We start from the raw sequence: 15048 nt of genomic DNA on the forward strand, positions 1-15048 counted from the left end.
GATTTTATCTTGTTAAGCAGCCTCATGTGTGGCACCTTATCAAATGCCTTCTGAAAATCCAATTGAATGACATCCACTGCCTCTCCTTTGTCCACCCTGCTTATTACTTCCTCGAAGAACTCCAACAGATTTCTCAGGCAAGATTTCCCTGCCGACTTAAACTTATTTTAGCATTGGTCTCCAAGTACCCTGAAACCTCATCCTTAATAATAGACTCCAATACTTTCCCAACCACTGAGGTTAGGCTAACCAACCTATAATTTCCTTTCTTTTGCCTTCCTCCCTTCTTAAAGAGTGGAGCGACATTTGCAATTTTTCCATCCTCCAGGACCATGCCAGAATCAAGTGATTCTTGAAACGACCAATGCATCCGTTATCTCTTCAGCAACCTCTCTCAGGACTCTGGGATGTAGTCCATCTGGTCCAGAGTCAAACGCAGAGTGAAGCTCCCTCTACACCATCCAATCACACATACCTGGGGTCAGACACAGAGTGAAGCTCCCTCCACACCGTCCCATCACACACTCCCGGGGTCAGACACAGAGTGAAGCTCCCTCTACACCGCCCCATCACACACTCCTGGGGTCAGACACAGAGTAAAGGAGAGAGCAAGAGAAACTCGCTGCCCCTCACTGAGGAAGGGGGAACAGGCCCCTCTACACACACACAGACCCTCAATAGGTGTCCATTCCCACTCTGACAATGACCGTGACTGGGAGATTTCAGCGTGAAAGTCCTCTCATTATATCGACCCCCACTGAAGGATGGTCAGACCCCAACCCGACACACCTTTCGTGCTCCGGACTATTTTCACAGGTTGGGGTGGGGGTTATTGACCGGTGGGAGACAGAAATTAGTTTAAATAATGGATAGCAACTACACAGATGGAGTGCGGAACATAAAGGCATTTTCACTGTAAGGTGACGTTTGCCAGTGAGTGAACTACACTGCCCCCTGCTGCTGGGTGGCGGGACGACAGGAGGAATGGAGAGTCCGATCCAATGGAATTTATGTCGGACAAACAACAATTCCCCATCTCCCGAGGCAAAGCCCTGTCTCAGCACAACGTTCCGGCGGCTGGAAGCCGGAAAGAGGGTGGTTGGCAGGAAATTCTCAATTTAACTGAAGCAACTGCAGAAATTAAATTGTTAGACACAGGGAAGAGGCAGGGGGGCTGGAGGGGGTTACAGAGATGGGGAGGGGTGTACGGGCCGGAGGGGGTGACAGAGACAGGGAGGGGTGTAGGGGCCTGAGGGGGTTACAGCGACGGGGAGGGGTGTAGGGGCCAGAGGGGGTTACAGAGACAGGGAGGGGTGTAGAGGCCGGAGGGGGTTACAGAGACGGGGAGGGGTGTAGGGGCCGGAGGGGGTTACAGAGACGGGGAGGGGTGTAGGGGCCGGAGGGGGTTACAGAGACGAGGAGGGGTGTAGGGGCCGGAGGGGCTTACAGAGACGGGGAGGGGTGTAGGGGGCAGAGGGGGTTACAGAGACGGGGAGGGGCGTAGGGGGTTACAGAGACAGGGAGGGGTGTAGGAGCCAGAGGGGGTTACAGAGGTGGGGAGGGGTGTAGAGGCTGGAGGGGGTTACAGAGGCAGGGAGGGGTGTAGGGGCCGGAGGGGGTTACAGAGACGGGGAGGGGTGTAGGGGCTGGAGAGGGTTACAGAGACGAGGAGGGGTATTTAGAATGGAGGGAGTGTAAAGACTGTGAGGGTTGTAGGGGGCTGAGGTGGTAGGATATATGTGTAGGAGAGTACGGTCACGGAGACGGGAGAGTGCAGTGGAACGGAATGATTTGATCGGGGACCAGGAGCCACTGGATGTGGGGTGAGCTGGAGATTCGGGAGGGTGGAGATGGAGACACTGCCTGACCGTGTGTTGAGATCTGAGACTCTGTCAGGGAGACAACCATGCCCCTCGCCTCCCCTTCCTCCCAGAGCCGGCCCGGTGAATCCCCGCAGCTGCCCCCCGACCCATCAGAGACTCGAGACCAGGGTAAGGCGGGAGAGCTGCTATTTATTGTGTGTGTGTGTGGGTGGGGGTCAGGACCCGAGGGTCTTCCCCCCCCCCCTACAGTTCTGCCCGCCGCTCGATCTTCAGCAACTCCACCTCGAAGATCAGCGTTGCTCCACCTAAAGGGGGGGGGGAAATGGGAGGGTTGTTAGTGACCGCAGGACACGGCTCCTGCCCGCTCCCGCGTCCATCCCTGGGGTCAAGCACAGAGCACAGCTACACCGACACGCCACGCGGTTGGGGGGGGGGGGGGGAGAAGGACGCTGGCAAAGCCAATCTGGAGCGCAGAGGGCAGGCACCGTGCACGCACAACCACAGGTGCAAACGCACGACGATCACAGGCACTGTGCACGCGCAAACGCAGACGATCACAGGCACTGTGCGCGCACAACCACAGGCGCACAAGCGACGAGCGACACGGTCGGGGGGAGGGGTGGCGCACAAGATACAGCCACACACTCACATTCTGCAAGTGCACTCACACAACTACAGGCACACGCGCAAACTACAAGCACACAAAGACTACAGGCACATAGTACGAGTGCAACTACAGGTACAAGTGCTCACACACACAAAGATCACAGGCCCCTGTGGACAGCCAAACAACAGGCACACTTGCACGTACATAGAAACTAGAAGTACTCCTCATCGCTGTTTCTGTAACAGTTTTGTTTGACCAGTCGGGGTTGTTAGCCCTGAGCTGAACCCCCGAACCTGGAGGACCGGTGGGACCACTCCTAGTCTGAGCTCTACCCTTTGACCCTGTTTGGCCATGGGTGACCCTACCATGCTAAAGCAGAAAGCCCTGACTCCAGCCACCGTACTTCCCTGCGTCATTGAGGTATGCAAGCCTCCAAACCCCACGACAAAGCTGTGGTCCTCCTGGAGATCAGACACTAACTTGAGGACACACATACATAGGAGAACTACAGGCTCTCGTGAACGCTCAAACTCCAGGCACACACACAAACTACAGGTGAACAGACTGCAGGCCCATCCAGACACACACACTCGCTACAGGTACACGCTTCCACAGAAACTACAGGTGCACGGGTACACCAAAACGACCAGCGCACAAGGACAACAGGTGCAGGCACGTACCCCAAACCACAGTGCGCAAACGCACCCACACGCGCGCGCACACAAAAGCTGGAGATGTGCGCGGACAAAGGCGGCGAGCGTCTGGCCGCAATTAGAGGTGACAAGTGAAGGACTCGTCTGTTTGCGGACACATCCACGGAAGGCGCGTGCGCGCCGAGACGGACGAGCGGCCGGAAGGGAACCCTGCCCGAGCGACAGGAAGAAGTGGTGTCGCGGTGGAGTAGTGGGTAGCACGGCGCTTCACAGCACCAGAGAGCCGGGTTCGATTCTCACCGCTGTTCTCCCCGTGAGCACGTGGGTTTCCCCCCCGGGGGGCTCTGGTTTCCTCCCAGAGTCTGAAGACCTACTGGTCGGTAGGTTAATCGGTCATTGTAAACTGTCCCGGGGTTGGGCGAGGATTAAATCGGGGGGGGTTGTTGGGCAGCGCGAAGGCCCGGAGAGGCCCGTCCCGCGCTCTATCTCAGTAAGTAAATGAGAGTGCTTGCCGGGCTGTGAGTGTGTGTGTGTGTGTGTGTGTGTGTGTGTGTGTGTGTGTGTGTGTGTGTGGGGTGGGGGGAATGAGTCGCTGTTTTGCTGTTCTTACCTGGGATCTTTGGCGGAGCGCCTCGGTCACCGTACCCTACCGGGGAGAGGAAACGGTGTTAGAGCAGCTCCAGGAAGCTGGGGGGCGGGAGAGAGGGGCACAGGGGCACGAGCGAGGATATGAGGGGAGGGGGGAGGGAAGGAGGGAGTGTGGCAGGGGTGGTTGGTGGGAACAAGACCACGGAAGGGAGCGGGCAAGGGGGAACGGAGAGGAAAGAGGTGATGGGGGGTGAGGTGACGGAGGGGGTGGGGGGAGACGGGAGGGCTGGACTGACCAGGGTGGGGATTGAAGCCCCCGGAGCAGAGGATCGCAGAGTGGGTGCTGGCTCGCCCCGGCCTTCCCCCCACCCCCTCCACGTAACCTACCCAGCTCCGAGGGAATCACTAGTTTCCTCTTCTCGCCCTCGCACATCCTGGCAAAGTGGAAACAGGGTGAGTGACGGGAGGAAGAGTCAGAGGCTCCCTGCCCCACACCCTCGCCATTACCCCACCTCCCACTCACCTTTCACCTCCCCACTCACACCCTCTCCGTTCCACCCCTCACACCTTCCTACCCCATCCCTCCCCTCGCCCAAATACCCCTCCCAGCCCCCTTCTCCTCATTCCCCCACTCCCCCTCTTACCCCACAACCCATCTCCTTGAACCCTTTCCCGCCTCCACACCCCAACTCCTCCCTCTTCCTACCCCATGCATCCACTCCACCTCTCCTCTCCCACTCCCAATTTCCCATCTCTCTTCCCTCACACCTCCAACCTCTTTCCCCTTCACTCCTTCCTTCTCTCTCCCCCCACACCCCACCCTCATCTATCCCTCTCTTCCTCCAATCCTCTCCTGCCCTTCCCTCTCCCCTATACCCCTTCTCCCTCCTGCCCTCCTCCTCCTCTGACTCTCCCTTTCCTCTCTCCTGCCCTTCCCTCTCTCCTCCCTCCCCTATACCCCCACCTGTCCCTCCTGCCCTCTTCCTCCTCCGACTCTCCCCTCCCTCCCCTAAATCCACCTCTCCCTCCTGCTATCTTCCTCCTCCAACTCTTCCTTCCTCTCTCCTGCCCTTCCATCTCCCCTCCCTCCCCTAAACCCCCACCCTCCCTCCCTTTCCCTCCACTCCTTCCTCATCCTATCCACTCCTCCGACTCTCCCTTCCCCTCTCCCTCCTGCCCTCTTTCTCCAGCTCTCCCTCGCACTAACCCACTGCTGACGACTCTCCTTTCCACTTCCCCTCACTCTATCCCTCCTCCACCTCTTCTCCCTCTTCCCTCCAACGCTCCCTCCCCTCTTCCCTCCAATGCTCCCTCCCCCTCTTCCCTCCAACGCTCCCTCCCCCTCTTCCCTCCAACGCTCCCTCCACCTCTCCCTCCCCTTATGCCCCCTCTTCTGACTCTCCCTTCCCCTCCACCCCCATCCCCTTCCCCCTCCGACTCTCACTCCCCCCCTCCCCTCCTGCCCCCCACTACTCACCCGAGCAGTCCCTGGTCCCACCCTTTGATGACCTGCCCGGTGCCCAGGGTGAAAGTGAAGGGGGTCCCGCGGGGGATGCTGCTGTCGAACTCCGTCCCGTCCTCCAGTTTCCCCTGGGGTGGGGGGGGGTGGGAAGAGAGCGGCCGTCAGTGTCGGGCTCAGACCAGACTGCCCTCCCTTCTCCCACAGACAGACAACCCCACCACCCCCACCAATACAGACACACAGAGGCTCGCACGTGCAAAAGGCACCGACGGGCTCGCGTGCAAATGCGCACGATCGACAGATCCAGCACGCACACCCCTCGTCGGCGCGGCGCGCTCCCACCCGCCCCTCCCCCTGTGCTGCCCAGCGCCCGCACGCACCCTACGCACCCGTGCGCGCACCGTGGAGATCACGGCAGGCCAAGGGTTAAGGTAATGCCCAAGCAAGAACAGTCTGCCAGGAGCAAAGCTTCCCCTTGGTACGGGCAGGGAAGCGGAGCGATTTGGCTGACCGAGGTGAGATAAGGACGTCATTCAAAGTTGCAAAATACACAAAATAACTAAGGGGGCAGTTCAAGAGTTCAAATGGTTCGATTTAATATCAGAGAACACAACCTGAAATTCTTACTCTTCGCAGACGTCCACGAAACAAGAAACCCCAGAGGATGAATGGCAGAAACATCGGATCCCCAAAGACCCCCTCCCATACATCGCACGAGCGGCAGCAAATGCATTAACCCTCCCCTTCCCCTCCCGCAGCAGGAGCACCAAACATCCCCACTCTCCACCAAGCAGCAGCAGAACCCCCGAGACCTTACAAAACAAAAACTACAGCAGTTTGACATCTCAATCTCTCTCTCCCCCCCCCCAGCGAGGGGGGGATGAACGAGAGTGGGAGACCAACAGCTTGCTGCTGCGAAGTTAGAATCTTCCGCGTCACTTCTCTGCACCTAGAGATCTTGACACCCGGGAACTTGAAACTGCTCACTCTCTGCACTCCTGATCCCTCTGTGAGGATTGGAGTGTGTTCCTTAGTCTTATCCTTCCTGAAGTCCACAGTCAGAATGACCTTGTCAGGCCTCAGTGACGATGATCGTAACTGCCAGCCATTTCTTTGTTTGGACTTCGGAGCGGCGTGGTGACAGGAGCCGGGCCGTTCTCCTTGTGCCCAAGTAAGAATGATTGAGGGACAAGCGCGAGGATCTCAACAGGCCCTCTGGCCCACAATGCTGTGCTGAACCAATTAAATTAGTCATCAAATAGCCCATCTCGTTTGCCCATACACAATGTCCATATCTCTTCATTTCCCTCACATTCATGTACCTCGTACCCCGGTGAGATAGGGACACAGACATCCCACCCGGCAAAAACTCATTTCAGGGAGGTAGCACCATCAATTTGCAGGAGACTCCCGGAACTTCCGGGAGAGGTGGGATGTCTGCAATAGAGTAGCTCTTTAGCAGCTAGCCAGCTAGTTTAAATAACGTTAGCTATGCTAATGAACGAATGACACCTGTTAAACTCACCTCAACATGTCTTTTACATTTTCACCCACCATGGGCAATAGAAAAGTCACTGTTGCAAACACTGCAGTGAGCAACACTGTCATTATTTTTGACCCGTTAGGCAGGGGTACACCTTATTGTAGTCTGGGGTGACGTACGTTTTATATTTTATTTTTTTGGAACACTCTGCCATGGCGTGCTCTCTCTCTCGTGGTCACTCTCTCCCTCGCTCTCTGATTTCTGGGATATTGTATATAATTTGCGGGCATCAGGGAGCCACTACCAATATGCGGGAGACTCCCGGAACTTGCGGGAGAGGTGGGATGTCTGGGGACATGCCTGTCCTAGCAGGCGAAGTCAACTCTGCCGGACTGGGCGGAGGGTGTCGGGACCGGAGGCCAGGGTTCGGGTCCACGCTGCTCACACTCCTGCGCTGCGCCGAGGCTGGGAGGCCGCTCCGGGCTTCACGTCCGCAAGCTTTCGCGGCGATCTGGCCCCGCCGTGCGACGAACTGAGGCTTCGGGCCTACTCCAGGCTTCGTGTCGACGGACTCTTATCTGGTTCGGAATGCCGTTGATCGCTTGTTCCGTTTGCACAATCTGTGTTTTTTCACCTTCTCTCTCTCTCTCCGCGCATTGGGTGTGGGTCCTTCTTTAAAATGGGTTCCTTTGGGTCTCTCGTTTCGAGTAAGCAGACGAATCTCAAGGTTGTATAATTTGAACTCTGAACTTGAGATCGACAGTTAAATCCAACGGCCAGGAGGCCGGTTCTGTCACACTCTGTGGAGAGCGAGGGGCAATGACAAGGCACGGAAGACGTCACGGCCATCCGCGGCCACCTAGGACGACCCCATCTGTGACGACCACTCGTCCCACGGGACCCGGGCGTCTGAGGAGGACGAAGCGGAACTGCCCCCCAGTGCAACGGCTTCGCACAGGTCTCCCGTCGTCGTTGGATGACCCCCACCAGGTACTGACCTAAACGCCTCTTAACAGCGTCCGTCTCCGTGTTCAGCTCAAATGCTAAAACAGTGCTTCTGTATGGCTCTGAAGCCAGGAGAACGACAAAGGAGATGCTACAGAACCTGCAGGCTTTCGTCAACCAGAGTCCTAAATGAAACCACCCTGGTTTCCTCGGCTGGGTAAGTCTAGGGACGACGAACTCTGGCCACGCCAAACTCGGGAGATTGAGGTGCGCTCGATCCCACCCCAAGCCCTGGTTTGTGTGGACGCTGTGTCATTTGCTGCCGTTATAAATTAGTGCCATGAAATGACACTGCACACGATTAAAGGAATCATATTTATGAATCTTAACTGAAAGGGTTAGTAAAGAATAACAAAAAAAGGGCCCGTTCTAATTAAACAGTCAAACGTGCACAAGTTGGAGCCCATCTTGAACTTCTCCATCACTCACGCACCCGGCCCTCGGTCAACGTGAAAGCACCCACCACCTCCCGAACGTCGCTCGCAATCCTTCTCGAGCAAATGGGTCTCCCACCGGATCGTGCACTACGACCGGTTCTCCCCAGCGTCTTCTCTCTTCATCTCCCCTCGAACAAAAGCCCCAAGCCTTGTTGTTCCTCACAAGAAACCTCCCCTTCATCTGACCATTGAATGGCACACATTTCTCCTCATCTCTCATCTTCAACAAGAACCCGAACAAGCTGAAAACAGGCAGCCCTCACAGAACTGCGAAAATGAAATTCATACAGCACAACAGTTTTTAAAAAAAAATACAAACCAAGGCATGACATAATCATCAGATGGGCTGACAAACTAACCACTGTGGGGAAAGCACCAACCACAGGGATACAAATACGGGAACGGAAACGGAGGTGGATCAGCCCACACCTCGAGGAAGCTGACCAACAGCGTCACCGGGCAGGCACTGAAAATGGAATCCCGGAGGAGAGAGGGAAGGGGGATGTCCAAAGGGCATGTGGAGGAGAGAACGCCGAGGCTCGGAATTAGACCATGGGGACCCTCCCCCTTGAGAAATTGGCTCAGAAAAGTTCTGGTCGCCCCACTATGGGACGTTGAGGCTTTGGAGAGGGTGCAGAAGAGGCTCACCAGGGTGCTGCCCGCTTTAGAGGGTGTGTTTCCACTATTTTATCATGCAAAAATCTTGCACTGTGCCATTTCTTTTTGCCCAGTCACAACAACATGTGCACGCTGAACTTTAATTGGTAAACCTGAAGCCCTTCTCAGGATAATAAATGCTTCAGAAAGTCAGGTTTCTAAATATCACTCCACCTTCTTCCCACTTGCAGGTTCTCCAGCAACTTTTGCGCCCTGACGATACACACAGGTAACACCAGCTTCTGCAAATATTTCCCGTAGCTGCACGTTCCTGACCTCATGAGCTTTCCGCGTAGCAGCTTCTACTGTTTCGTTAAGCCATTCTGCTTTAAGTGACCCCTCAGTTCTATCGTAAACACAAAATACCCTGCAGATGCTGGGGTCAAAGCAACACTCACAACACGCTGGAGGAACTCAGCAGGTCGGGCAGCATCCGTGGAAACAATCAGTCAACGTTTCGGGCCGGAACCCTTTGCCAGTCCTGACGAAGGGTTCCGACCTGAAACGTCGATTGATCGTTTCCACAGATGCTGCCCGACCTGCTGAGTTCCTCCAGCGTGTTGTGAGTGTCTCAGTTCTATTGCGCTTCATGCCCTTTGCTTCTTTGGAATTCGATGTAGTGAATCAATAATTTCCTCAATAAAAACAGTATAAATAAGCCAGTTCTAAATTCTGCAGACAAATCATCGCAAACTCCGCGTCCGCATCAGAAACCGGAAACGGAAATGTGATTGTGTACGATCGTGGAAAATACTTGACACGCCGATGAGGCAGAGGGTGACAACCTTCTGTGCGGTTTAAATTCCCTGGTGCACGATACGTGTACACAGTAGAGGGAACATTGATCGGAGGGAATGTGCTCTCACAAGAGGCCGGATAAACTCGGGTTGTTTTCTCTCGAGCGCCGGAGGCCGAGGGGAGACCTGATAGGGGTTTATAAGATTATGAGAGACATAGACAGAGTGAGTCTGATTTTGATTTGCTTTTTAGCTGGTTCGGCACAACATTGTGGGCCGAATGGCCTGTGCTGTACTCTTCTATGCTCTACGATGGGGAAGGGAGGTCACCGATGGCTTATACTCCACTGGGAGCTGAAGGCCCAAGAAAAATATATCTGCCTCTTCCACCACCCGAGGCAGCGCATACCAGGAATCCATCGCTCTCTGAGTGAAAAAACTTACCCCTCATATCCCCCTTTGAACCTACCCCCCCTCACCTTCAATGCATGCCCTCTGGTACCAGATGTTTCTACCCTGAGGAAAAAGATAACTTGCTGTCTGTCTACTCTGTCAATGCCTCTCATAATCTTACAGAGTCATAGAGAAGTACAGTACAGAAACAGGCCCTTCAGCCCATCTAGTCCGTGCTGAATTATTTAATCTGTCTACTCCCATTGACCTGCACCGGGACCACAGGCCTCCACTCCCTCCCATCCATGTAACGGTCCAAACTTCTCTTCAACATCGAAATCGAGCTCGCGTCCACCTCTTGTGCCAGCAGCTCCCTCCACACTCTCACCACCCTCTGAGTGAAGAAGTTTCCCCTCACGTTCCCCTTAAACTCCTCACCTTTCACCCTTAACCCATGAACTCTGGTTGTCATCCCACCCACCCTCAGTGGAAAATGCCTGCTTGCATTTACCCAATCTATACCCTCATAATTTTGTATATCTCTATCAAATCACCTCTCAACCTTCTAAGTTCCAAGGAATAAAGTCCTAACCTATTCAATCTCTCCGTATAACTCAGGTCTTCCAGTCTTGGCAATTTTCTCTACACAAAAATCTGTAAATTTGTAAATCTTATATGTGTTTTTAGAGGTACAGTCGACGTTTTGGGTCGAGACCCTTCGTCAGGACTAATGACTTTGTTAGACGAAGGGTCTCGGCCCGAAACGTCGACTGTACCTCTTCCTAGAGATGCTGCCTGGCCTGCTGCGTTCCACCAGTGTTTTTTATGTGTGTGGCTTGAAGTTCCAGCATCTGCAGATTTCCTCGTGTACGTGTTTTTCGAGTCCAGTTAATCATTGACAACAGCTCCTCACACGCTCGCAGCCCGCAGGTTCCCCTCCCTCCAATGTAGCGGTGAACTCACGGACACTGGCGACCGGCGAACCCTCACCCACACACCGCTCCCCCCCCACCCCAGACAGACCTCCCCCACTCCCCCTCCCCCCCGCCGGGGGAGAGGGCCGCGCGGCCGCCACTCACCGTGTAGTGCATGTGCAGCGTGTCGCTCTTGCGGGACTTGATGGGGCAGTTGTCCACCCGCTTCTTGATGCCGATCTGGAGCTTCCGCTTCTCGCCGTCGCCGCGCGCGGGGGTGCAGAGCGAGCCCAGCACGAGGGCGACGAGGGGCAGCACCAGGTCCGGCTTCATGGCTGTAACCCAAAGCGCCGGGGTCAGGCAGACTGAGAAACACCCTCCCTGGCGGCTGCCTGAGGCCATTCAACCTGCTCCGCCGTCCCATCGTGGCTGATCCCGGATCCCACTCAACCCCATACACCTGCCTCCGACGCCCTGACCGATCACTAAACCATCAACCTCCGCTTGAAGAGTACCCACAGACTTGGCCTGTGGCAGGAATATGGTGGGTTGGCCTTCATTAGTCCGGGGCATTGAGCTCAAGAGCCGTGAGGCAGCTCTACAAAACCCCGGTGAGATCTCACTGAAAAAGATTCTATTCAGGTCTGGCCGCCCCATTCAAGGAAGGACACGGGAGCGTTCAGAGAGGACGCAGAGGAGATTCACCAGGACACTGCCTGGATTAGAGAGTGCGTCTTATGAGGAGGGGTTGAGCGAGCTGGGGCTTTTCTCACTGGAGTGAGGGAGGATGAGAGGTGAGCGAGATGATCAGAGGCACAGATCGAGTGGACAGCCGGAGGCTTCTTCCAGGGTAAAACAAGGGGACATGATTTTAAACTGATTGGAGAAATGTTTGGGGGGGGGGGGGTAGAGTCAGAGGGTGGCAGTGTGGGGATACGGCTCTAGCAAACGAGGTGTAAGGCTCTCCTTCCCTCTGTGAGCCTACAGGTCACCTTTGGGGCAACGTGTAGCACCTGCTTAGCCTCTCACCGCCCCCCCCCCCCCAAAATCAGGGTCACGTGAGGCCACGTGAGCTGGTGGTGGGTGGTCAAACGAGCAGTCAGTGCATATCACAAGACCTGGTTATGCAACCACTGACGGCAGGCCAGACAATCTCGGAAGAGTATTGATCGTGGCTGGGGGGGGGGGCGGTCACCGGTCTTGTAAAGACACTGGCCCAGAAGGCAATGGCGAAGCACCCTAATCAATCTCAGCCCGAAACGTCGACTGTACCTCTTCCGATAGATGCTGGCTGCCTGGCCTGCTGCGTTCACCAGCATTTTGTGCGTGTGTGTGTTACCCTAACGCGACACGGGTTCAATTCCCCGTCGCTGCCCGTAAGGAGTTTGTACGTTCTCCCCGCGACTGCCCCGGTTTCCTCCCACGTTCCAAAGGCGTAGCGGTTCGGGTGAGTGAGTTCTGTGTCGGCGCCAGAAACGTGGCAACACTCGCGGGCTGCCCCTGGCGCCAGCCCCAGACCCTGCCGGCCGCCAATACAAAATGTCGCATTTCACTCTCGGTTTCGGTGTGCCTGCGCAACAAGTAAGATGTTAGTTGTGGGTCGGCTAAATTCGGGGTGGGGGGTCCACGGGGGGACGGTTACAAGGACTCCGCCTGCAGGACAGGGCAGGTTAGATGGGCCGAGCGGCACCGGGACAGTCCCGAACCCCCTCCCAAAGTGCCGGAACGGAGGAGGTGGGGGAGGGGGCCGTTGGGGACACAGCAAGATCCCACAGATACCCGGTTCCAGAGACATTGCACGGGCGGGCGTGCGAATTGTGCCTCCCGGACCGTCACCCACACAACACCTACCCCCCCCCCACACAAGAATTCCTTTACTTCACTGTGGAGGAGGCCCTTCAGCCCCACTCAGAGGGCTGTACCGTGCGTACCCTCCCCCACCCCACCAACCTGCGGTCTCCACACCCGCCTTCTCTCTTCACACTGCCCTGGTTTGCACACTCAGAGCGTCAGGGTTAACACACTCATTCAGGGCTACCACTTGCACACTCGTTCACCCCCACAGACCACTCTCCCCCTTCCCTCCTCCAGGTGCTTTACACCAGTTCCAACCCCCACCCACGTTCACTTTGCACACTCACCCCCAGCCGGGAACAACGTGCAAACCCAACCGAGAGAGCAGCTTGCACACTTGCCCCCCCCCCTCACCGTGTTACTTTGTACGCTCGGTGTCCCCTCCCGGGATACGGTTCACACCCTCCTCCAAGCCCCGCTTTACACACTCACTTTACACAACCTCCCGTTCACGCTCGCCGCTCCCGCTCGATCCACCCGCCGCTTCCCCGACCCGGAAGACGAACCGGCTGCTCGGGGATCGGCCCGCCGGGCGCAGCGCCCCCTCGCGGAGGAGCCCCAGCTGCCCCCGCGGAGCTCCGTCCTGGGGCCTCGGCAGATAGCGGAGCTCCGTGCTGGGACCCCGCAGGCAGCTGGAAACGACTCTGGGCATCCGGCGGAGCTCCGCGGGGCAGCCACACGCAAAGCGATCAAACAGTGTATGTACGAGTACCGAGATTTTGGAAGGAAATGGTGAGGGGTGGAGTCCCATTGGGGGCGGATGGGAACAGGTGGGGTACTATTCGGAATGTGGGAGTGAATGGGAAGGGGTGGGGTCCTACTGGGAGAATGGGAAAGAGTGGGGTCCCATTGGGGGTGCGAATAAGAAGAGGTGGTGTCCCATTGGGAGTGAATGGGAAGGGGTGGGGTCCCATTGGGAGTGTGGGAGGTGGGGGTGTGTAAGAATGGATGGGGTCCCATTGGGAGTGTGGGAGGTGTGGGTGTGTAGGAATGGGTGGGGTCTTATTGGGAGAGAATGGGAAGGGTTGGGGTCCCTTTGGATGGGAAGCATTGGAAGAGGTGTGGTCTTATTGGGGGTGCATACAATGGGGATGAATGAAAAGGGTGGGGTTGCTTTGGGAGTGCGGACGGTGGGACTGAATGGGAAGGGGTCCCATTGGGAGTGTGTACAGTGAGACTGAATGGGAAAGGGTGGGTCCCATTGGGAGTGCATACAATGTAAAGTGTGGGATCCCATTGGGAGTGAACGGGAAGCGGTGGGTCCCATTGGGAGTGCGGACGGTGGGAGTGAATGGGAACAGGTGGGGTCCTATTGGGAATGTGGGAAGGGGTAGGGTCCTATGGGAGGCACGGATGGCTGGGGTGAGTGGGAAGGACCGGGAGCTGTGGACAGCGTGAGTAAGCAGGGTTCGGTTTTTCTGCGATTGTGCAGTCTGCAGGCAAAGATTCGACACTGAGAGTTAACGACATTTCATCAGAACTTTATTCCGTTTATTCTACAGATGATTCCCGGGTCCGGGTACGATCCAGCGCGTACGGACGGAATGGATGTGAGGAGGGACTGACACCACCCCCTCCCCCTTACTGAGACCCTCAGGGGGCAGTGTGGGGGGAGGCTATTCTGCCTGGTTGTGTTGGGGGGGTGGGGTTACTCTGCTCCAGGTACGCGGAGTGGTAACACAGATTTGATGGTCACCGCCACCCCACCCGCCAATGAATCCCCCACACCGGACCCCCCAGGGCCCAGCGGGCTACTGGGGTGGGGTCACCGCCCCGTCACGCAGGAGTGGGGCTGTCTCCGCCAGAGACAGGGCGTCAGTGGGATGGCCACCCCCTCCCCGGTGTCAGGACGCGGCGCCCAGGTGCTCGGGGAACTCCAGGCCGTGCTCCTCGGCGTGCGCCCGCCAGTGGTCGTCGTCGCACTCGTGCGTGAGGTAACGGTGGCACATCCGTGTCTCGAACCGCCGCAGCTCCAGCCAGCTCTGGAAGTCCTGGAGAGCGGAGGGAAGGAGGGGAGGGAGCGGTGGAGGGGCCGAATGGAGGGTGCAGTTCAGGGAGGGCGCGAGGTGGTGACGGTGCAGGAAGAAAGTGAGAAGGGTGGGGTGGGGCAGGGATAGAGAGAGAGAGGGGGGCAGGGATAGAGAGAGAGAGGGGGCCAGGGATAGAGAGAGAGACAGGGTCAGAGATAGAGAGAGGGTCAGAGATAGAGAGAGGGGGCAGGGATAGAGAGGGGGGCAGGGATAGAGAGGGGGGCAGGGATAGAGAGAGAGGGGGGGCAGGGACAGAGAGAGAGGGGGGGCAGGGACAGAGAGAGAGGGGGGGCAGGGATAGAGAGAGAGAGGGGGCAGGGATAGAGAGAGAGAGAGGGTCAGAGATAGAGAGAGGGGGCAGGGATAGAGAGGGGGGGCAGGGATAGAGAGAGAGGGGGCAGGGAC

At 56.8% G+C, this 15048-nt stretch overlaps 2 protein-coding genes across 2 annotated transcripts in view; both read right to left on the minus strand.

Annotated features, from left to right (window-relative positions):
• Positions 1 to 1992: 1992 nt before the first annotated feature.
• On the minus strand, positions 1993 to 13152 carry fkbp2 (FKBP prolyl isomerase 2). The gene is made up of 6 exons (XM_072250871.1): positions 13046 to 13152; positions 10925 to 11094; positions 5149 to 5261; positions 4059 to 4105; positions 3694 to 3729; positions 1993 to 2128 (listed from the first exon to the last, which is right to left on the minus strand). The coding sequence occupies exons 2-6, from the start codon at positions 11090 to 11092 to the stop codon at positions 2067 to 2069; spliced, it is 426 nt and encodes a 141-aa protein (XP_072106972.1). The 5' UTR covers positions 11093 to 11094; positions 13046 to 13152; the 3' UTR covers positions 1993 to 2066.
• Positions 13153 to 14073: 921 nt separating this feature from the next.
• LOC140193707 (serine/threonine-protein kinase D3-like) overlaps positions 14074 to 15048 on the minus strand; it is a 47490-nt gene continuing 46515 nt past the window's right edge. Inside the window, 1 exon segment of the mRNA XM_072250873.1 lies at positions 14074 to 14604. Coding sequence (XP_072106974.1) covers positions 14458 to 14604 — 147 coding nt within the window. The 3' untranslated portion in view covers positions 14074 to 14457.

The sequence above is a fragment of the Mobula birostris genome, unplaced genomic scaffold (genome assembly GCF_030028105.1).
Source record: "Mobula birostris isolate sMobBir1 unplaced genomic scaffold, sMobBir1.hap1 scaffold_735, whole genome shotgun sequence".
Lineage (NCBI taxonomy): Eukaryota > Metazoa > Chordata > Chondrichthyes > Myliobatiformes > Myliobatidae > Mobula > Mobula birostris.